At 35.6% G+C, this 8,530-nt stretch overlaps 1 protein-coding gene across 1 annotated transcript; it reads right to left on the reverse strand.

Moving 5' to 3' along the window:
* Window positions 1-6: 6 nt before the first annotated feature.
* LOC135225162 (putative phosphopantothenoylcysteine decarboxylase) lies at window positions 7-7,566 on the reverse strand. The gene is made up of 3 exons (XM_064264397.1): window positions 7,361-7,566; window positions 4,469-5,131; window positions 7-362 (listed from the first exon to the last, which is right to left on the reverse strand). The coding sequence occupies exons 2-3, from the start codon at window positions 5,117-5,119 to the stop codon at window positions 213-215; spliced, it is 801 nt and encodes a 266-aa protein (XP_064120467.1). The 5' UTR covers window positions 5,120-5,131; window positions 7,361-7,566; the 3' UTR covers window positions 7-212.
* Between the last annotated feature and the right edge of the window lie 964 nt (window positions 7,567-8,530).

An 8,530-nucleotide genomic window follows, 5' to 3' on the forward strand; every position in this document is an offset into this window, starting at 1 on the left:
ACAAAATGCTATGGTTATGATGAGGCTACCATATCCTAGACTTTGATGTAATACCTACTTCACTATCAAAACAGACTTATCAATATTCCATAATCTAGAATAAACAGTACTACAGTAACTTCACTGTAATAACATGAACAGTCTTGACTGATCGTCTTATGATATTGGTACATCACATCACTAACTGACAAATGCAATGAACAGAGTTCAGCTCAGAAGGGTCCGTGATGCACTCTTTGAGCGCCAGGTAACTCCTGCATGACAGCATCTACGATTGTGCTCACCTCCGCCATGGCTCCAGCACCAACATCTCCACAAGCAAGTCTCTTGTTTACCACACACACTTCTATGTAACCCAATTCCTGGAAAATTTTATTAGGGACAATATTTAAAAGAATACTTTAAATACTAATTTTAGGAGGAATAACATCTATTTAATATCTAAAATAAACTCACTTAAAACACATTTTCAATAGCATATATTTAAATCAATAAAAATAATGTTTAAGTGTCAGTTACACTGTAATTTATTCATTATGAGCATGCATCCTTTCAAAAGTTATTTAATGACTTCACTGAACCACATGGCTAGACTCTTGTAAGTGGAACCTCAAGATAAAAATTAAAGCAATACAAGCTTAAGACCCAAAGGGAAAGGATGAAACAATCTATACAATCAATGGTAATACAGGCAGTCCCCGGGTTACGACGGGGGTTCCGTTCTTGAGACGCGTCGTAAGCCGAAAATCGTCGTAAGCCGGAACGACACTTGGAAATATGTCTTAAACTAATAAAAAGTTATAAAAAAACCTTACAATTTGTAATCCTTTTGGTTACACTACATTGTTGTTTCCTGTAGTTTTATGTACAAACCTGGAGTATTTCATAAAAGAATGCTGGTTCTTGAAGGTAAAAACTATTGTAATCCTCTGGTGACCACTACATTTCTTGAAGGTTTTTATGTACAACCTGGAGTGATTTTGCAAAATCTTGAGGGCTACAAGAACAGCTGATTACTATTTACGTATCATATAGACTAATTAAAGTAAATGTATCTTTAAATAGGCTTATATATTAGTATCAACAAAACATTTCCTGCCATGAGTCAGAGGCCGTTTAATGAAACGAACACTTCTCTGTCCTATCTGTTCAGAAAATAAACGTTACGTCAATCCCCGAGACCATTGTTGCCAAAGCGTCTCTCTCTCTCTCTCTCTCTCTCTGATCAAATTACATTGGAAACTGACATACGATTGCCCTAATATACGAATGTTTTGATGATATAACAGAAAATTTGCGAAAATACAAGCTTGATATACAAACGAAATATTTGAGATACGATTTTGCGATGAGTGTTAGTTGTATAGGCGACCGATAAATGGCGTTCAGTCTGTTTGTTTGTTTGTTGGTGCTGCATGTTAACACGTCGTTGTTTAGTTCGTTGTAGTTGCTCCTATTTTTGTTCGTGTTATTTTGTCTATTTCATTATTAACCATGGGTCTCAAAGCTAAAGACAAAGCAGGTGATAAGAAAAAAACCCAAGAAAATGATTTCGATGGAAGCAAAACATGAAATTATAGCAAAGCATGAATGTGGCGTTCGTATCGTCGATTTGGCAAACGAGTATGGTCGAAATCCTTCTACAATATCCACGATCATCAAGCAGAAGGAAGCTATAAAAACCCCCGAGACCATTGTTGCCAAAGCGTCTCTCTCTCTCTCTCTCTCTCTCTCTCTCTCTCTCTCTGATCAAATTTAGTACTGGATAATGTCTCTCTTTGGATACTTCGATTTTGCCTAATATTGAGGGCTACAAGAACAGTTGATTACTATTTACGTATCATATAGACTAATTAAAGTAAACGTATCTTTAAATAGGCTTATATTATTAGTATCAACAAAAAACATTTACTGGCATGAGTCAGAGGCCGTTTTAACGAAACGAACACTTCTCTGTCCTTAAACTCGGAGCGTCGGAAGACGCCTCTCTCTCTCTCTCTCTCTCTCTCTGATCAAATTACTGGATAATGTCTCTCTTTGGATACTTGGAATTTGCGTTGTAATCTAACCAAAAAAATTCGTTTTGTTATTATTACTGGAAACAAGCAATGATTTTTTTCATTATTTGCGCTTTTGGACTGTTATATGTAAACTTGTATGTATTCATTTTCGCTCGGAAACTAGTTCCGCATATGAGTGGCGTCACTAAAAAACATAGAAAAATTACAACATAAAAAGTGTCGAAAATCATCATAATCTCAAACCGTTTAACAAAACGAACACTTCTCTGTCCTTAACTCGGAAGCGTCGGAAGACGCCTCTCTCTCTCTCTCTCTCTCTCTCTCTCTCTCTCTCTGATCAAATTACTGGATAAGTCTCTCTTGGATACTTGGAATTGCGTTGTAACTAACCAGAAACTTCGTTTTGTTATTATTACTGGAAAACAAGCAATGATTTTTTCATTATTTTGCGCTTTTGGACGTTATATGTAAAACTAGTATGTATTCATTCGCTCGGAAAACTAGTTCCGCATATGAGGCGTCACTAAAAAAACTAAGAAAAATACAACTAAAAAGTGTCGAAAATCAATCATAATCTCAAAAAAACCGTTTAACGAAACGAACACTTGCTCTGTTCCTTAACTCGGAGCGTCGGAAGACGCCCTCTCTCTCTCTTCTCTCTCTCTCTATCTCTCTCTCTCTCTCTCTCTCTCTCTGATCAAATTACTGGATAATGTCTCTCTTTGGATACTTGGAATTTGCGTTGTAATCTAACCAGAAACTTCGTTTGTTATTATTACTGGAAACAAGCAATGATTTTTTCATTATTTGCGCTTTTGGACTAGTATGTATTCATTCGCTCGGAAACTAGTTCCGCATATGAGGCGTCACTAAAAAACATAGAAAAATACAACATAAAAAGTGTCGAAAATCATCATAATCTCAAAATTTTTGTTGTAATCTAACCAGAAACTTATTTTTATTAATATACTGTGCTAAACTATAAAGGATTTTTATCATAGTATGCGTTTTTTAAAAGCGTCGTTAACTCGGAGCGTCGGAAGCGTCAGCGTCGTAACCTCGGAACAAGCGTCGTAACCCAGGACGGATTTTTCCATTGAATATTTAAGAAAAAGCGTCGTAACCTCGGAATGTCGTAAGCCGGAACCGTCGTAACCCGGGGACCGCCTGTACACAATTTTGCAACTATGCAATATTCACACCTTAAGAATAACCATCTAAAATGAACTTATATATGTGGTCCATAAGTTGCTATAACAATCACCTCACCAGTAATTTTAAAAAGAAATGTAACTACACGGCAACAACGTTTTCTGGTTGTGAGAGATGCTGAATCATTTGCATACATAATCATATATGTGAGATTTGGGAGTGAGCCACTTGCATCACCCCAAGTGTTGGGTCAGCATTTGCAGTGAGGACACCTGTTCATCATACTCTGATGTGTTCTATTAAAAAGTTAAGTACTAACCAATCAACTCTGGAAAATTCAACAAGTTCTGAATCATCAGGAGAATTAGCGTACTTATTTCATTTTCCTCGTTTGGTATGCTACTCTTAATATACTTTTTCTTCTCACCGCCTCTTATGAAATTACAAATAGTATTTTACTTTTTAATTACCTGGTTCAATAATCAAGTACAACTAAGACCATGGGGACTACCTATAGTGTATGTATGAAGATTTTTCAACTTTAAGAAACAATGTTCAATGGACTATGTAGTAAAACGCTATACAGTTTTTGTTTCTATATTTCGATTAAGTATAATTAGATTAAGTTTTGAGGCACGCTATGGCTAATCATGGACCTTTACTGTAATTTGCCCCTTTTTATCACCCGTCTGACTACTGATGCAAACGTGACAGATTACAGTACTACATATACAGTAACACCTCAACTTTGGAGAATCTTTGATGGTCTAGAAATCTTCCAGCTAACAGGCATTCTGTATAGTTTAAGAGATTTATCTAAAAATGTTTAACTACAATGATAGCATAGCAAAAAAATTAATCATAATAACATAGATGATAAGTACATGAGTTCATTTACTTGAGGACCATTAAGTTAAGGTGTTACTACTTACCTTTATACTTGTACCCATTTGATTCATTTATATTTTTTTCAGGGTTCCCTTCAATCATGCAGCGACAATATTTTTCAAGTACAAACATTCCATTCTATGACAGCATGAACAGCAAGTTAATAGTTCTTTTGGATGGTTCTATTACAATGAGCACTCATTACAAAACCGAAAATGTTATAATCCTAAGCACTGCAATCATGGGCTTACAAAATGGCATGCAAAGATTCAAGCCTGCTATAAACTGAACATGTTTATAACCTTAAGTATCATAGGCCTAAAAATGAGATGCTGGCATGTATCTAAAAGTAGCTTGGCATGTGAACAAATGTAGCCTTTGAGTCTCTATTGGAAAGGAAAACATACCTTGAGCATGGCAGTATGCTTCATGGTAAGTGGGTGTTTGTACATCTGAGTATTCATTGCTGGGCAGAAGATAAGTGGATAAGAAGCGTTCCAAGCTCGTACAATGCATGTTAGAAGGTTATCACACAAACCCTGTGCAATTTTGGCCATAGTATTGGCATCTAGAGGTGCAATAACAAGAACTTGAGCCCAGTCCCGCAATGCAATGTGGAGCACTGGATCTCCACGTCCCTGCCAAGCAGACCATTCATCTTCATCAAGAATAAAATTCAGGTCGGGATAGAGAGACCTTAAGGCACTGTCTTCCTTGCCTTGCAAAGAGCCACTTGGAGGGCTCACAGCACCGCAACGACTACACCTTCCACTTGACCTGTTGGAGTCTGGTGTACCACTCCGTTTTTCCAAACCATTATCAATTGACTTTTTATCAAGCACAAGACTCGTCTGCAGTCTCTGACCCAAGTCCAGACTAGGTTCTACCTTGGCTTGACATCGTAGGAAGTGGCATGCACGTTCTGTTGGCACAATAACAACGCTAGCTCCCCGGTTCTGTAATCTACGTGCCAATTCAGGGACCTTTATGGATGCTACACTTCCAGTGCAACCTAAAACAACTCTAGGACCAGCATCTAGAGGGGGTAGTTGAGCCATTTCTTCTTTGATCTGAAATTCACAACACTGCTATATTTTGCAACATAAATACATTAATCAAATACAAGTTCTACAGGTCTTGACTTACAATGAGCTTTACTCTGAACTCTCCTTTTTTTATTATGGCAATACATGCATATTATTTCATAGGGGACTTCTTAATTGTAATTAACATAGGCATGAGTTTTACTGAAAAAAAAAAAAAAAAAAAAAAAAAATAAGAGCAATACACAAAACATTTCAATCTGAAATAATATACAGTAAAACTTGGACCTTGCCACTAATCTGTTCCAGAAGAAGTCCTGAGATGTGATTCAGTTGAAATCTGAATCAATTTTTTCCATAAGAAATAAGTTCAGGGTTAAATAACATCACATTGGACGTCCTTTTTTTATTCTTAAATGTATACTGTATAAAAACTAGTCTACGTCCAATATAGCCATATTCCTGATCGTTGACCGAGCACCATAGACTAGGCTAGATATACGTACATAGTATGTATTGTATTGGGTAGGCACAAAACTTGTTGCTAATAATAAAACATTGAAAAACAAACATAATTATTACAGTAAATATGATATTTTTATAAAAAAATGAGATTCCATACATACTTACAAAGTAATTACTTAGTTAAGAGTTTCTATTCGACGGCAGTTTAAATTTTGAAATCCGCATAAGCGATAGCCTTTTGTTTATGTTGGTGACAGACCCCGCCCACTTTTGGGGTAAAAATGGAACAACTCACCAAAGAGCTCCATTTGTTTTACGAACTCAGGTCCATAATAGGGGATGGGGTGGGCTCCATGTATAATTACTGGGTAAGTATACAGGCAAGCCCTGGTTATCGGCAGGGGTTTCATTCTCGGTGATTTATGGAGCTTATGGTGCCAAGAACTGGTTAATGGGGCAGATATCTGGTTGACTGCGCCCCTATTATGTGTGTTTTGGGCCTCTTTTACAAGACAATCGTAAATTTTACCAAGTTCCGTATGCATGTTCTTTCTAATAAATAAATTGATTTTATTTTGTATAATTATAATTACAGCTCATACAGTATCAAAACAGATAAGAACTAATGTCACTAACATATTATGAGTATATTTGTTGTAAAATATTTACGTAAATTTATGTACCGAGATAAAAGCTGCAGTAACTTTTTTGGATTATACATGTCTTTTTTTAATATTTCTTTGCACTTTTCTTTGCTAACTTACAATTATAACTGACATACTATCATAAAATATAAGAACTAAAACAAGCAGCAACCCCTGGGAATATTTAAGTCAAGATCACAACCAACTATAGAAGTAATGGAAACTCTCCTGCCCGATTCCTTCAAATCAATGGAGTGTAATATTGATGCTCACCATGAGTTGGTTCGTCCACCACCCGAAACCTGTTACTGCTACTCATATTAGGGGGTTCATCCATTAAGGGTTAAACTGAATAATTCTAGAGGAATCTCTACTAGTCATGGTGCAAGAATTCAGATGATTCTAATTTTGTAATATGCACTGGTTAAGGACTAGATTGTTGAATGTTACAAAATCAATTACTTGACTTTAATCCAAACAATATATGTATTGCTTAATTTATGATGTTCAGCTTTGCAAGAATACATTAATAATTCAATGATTTCTTTTCATTGCATTTTTGTTTGACAGTTTTGGAATAGTATTAAATTATACAAAATATTATTAGGTAATTTTACTTTCAAGTACGTACAGTACATTGTAACGACAAAAATTCCATGTTTATGTAGTACATTATATCAGGTACGCAGTTTTCCTGTTTTCATATCACACTGCTGGGAGCTTCAAATAAAATTCAGCAGTGCTGTACAACTTCAACATACATTAAACTGGGAAAAAATATTCTGAGAAATCAAAACTTTAGGAATTCATATTCAAATCCATTTTCATAAATGATTTTCTATGTACGGATAAATTAATTCTTTTTATTAAAATATCAAGAAATCAATAAGTACAACGCATTTTCAGTCTCAAAGCCCAACTCTTTATATTTGCTATTTAAATTACATCTTCAGACAATAGAAATATCTGACTGATACTGCCCTACCTATAGTAAGGCAATCAGGTTCAAAGTTAACATAAAATATTCCATTAAAAGCAGTACTCGGAAACAAAATCAACTCTGACTATAACCTTTATTTAATTCTATACTAAGTCTGATGTAATAATTTATAAAACTCATCCCACATCTAAAATTTTACATGCTTACCTAATATTTACAAGATCTATATTATGTACAACTGCAGGATACTTCAGGAAGTCTCTTTCTCATGAGCCAAGTCACCATATCCAAGTTTAGCCCAGTCTTCCTTAAGCATGAGACCTTTTTCCATTCGGCAGGCTAAGTAATCTCTGGACTGTTCACGGCAAAGCGAATTCTCATTCTTATTTTCATGCAAGCACAACATATACCTGAGGAAAACATAATATACCTTGAAGAATGCATCAGTATAACTAATTGATGACAGTATCTATTAATAAAAAAAAAAAAAAAAAAAAAAAAAAAAAACAAAAAAAAAAAAAAAAAAAACTTAATCCTTAATAAATAATACGTACAACCATTGGTCTACAAACACATTAACTGCCAGTTATGGTAGTAACACAAAGCCCCATATAACAAATCAATCATTAAAAATAGCTAACAAAAATTATATTTTTATGATAAAATAAGGTTTCACATAATAATTACCAAGTAATTACAAAGCTGTAAGCTTCCTACCATGACAGTCGAAAATTCAAATTTGGCGCCAATGCTGCCATCATTAGTGTGGGTGAAAGGGACCCTCCCACTTTCAGGAACACAAAGTACATACTGCTGAGCAGAAGACCAACAATATGTGGGGAGGAGGGAGGGCTTTGATAATGTAATCGCTAGGTAAGTATTATGTGAAACTTATTTTTATGATAAATTAAGTTTCACATAATACTTACATAGCTGATTCCAAATTTACAAGAAGGTGGGAATTATGGACAAATATACTCCAAAACATTGACCTGTTAATAACTTGGAAATATAAAATTGCTTGCATTAGTGATCATGCTTGCTGTACTTTACCTGGTAAGAAAGCAGTTGCAGGTGTCTCTGGCTGGCACTCTTCACCTGTAGGAGACATGGCAGTAGTGGCCAGGAGTCCTCCCTACTCTCACGGGAACTTTGCAACCAAGGAGGCGCACTGATGGTTGACAAAGAAAACATAAAATTGCCCTTGCTCTGGCCAAAGACCAGAATAAAAACATCACCTTCACCTACACTAGTATCAATAAACCACAACCCTAACCATAAAATACAAACTGGTGGGTACTCCAGGTACATTGTACCCCCAGGCTTCCCAAAAACTCATCATACCTCAAAACAAGGCAAGGAGACATTAGAGGGATA

The sequence above is a fragment of the Macrobrachium nipponense genome, chromosome 13 (assembly GCF_015104395.2).
Source record: "Macrobrachium nipponense isolate FS-2020 chromosome 13, ASM1510439v2, whole genome shotgun sequence".
Classification (NCBI taxonomy): domain Eukaryota; kingdom Metazoa; phylum Arthropoda; class Malacostraca; order Decapoda; family Palaemonidae; genus Macrobrachium; species Macrobrachium nipponense.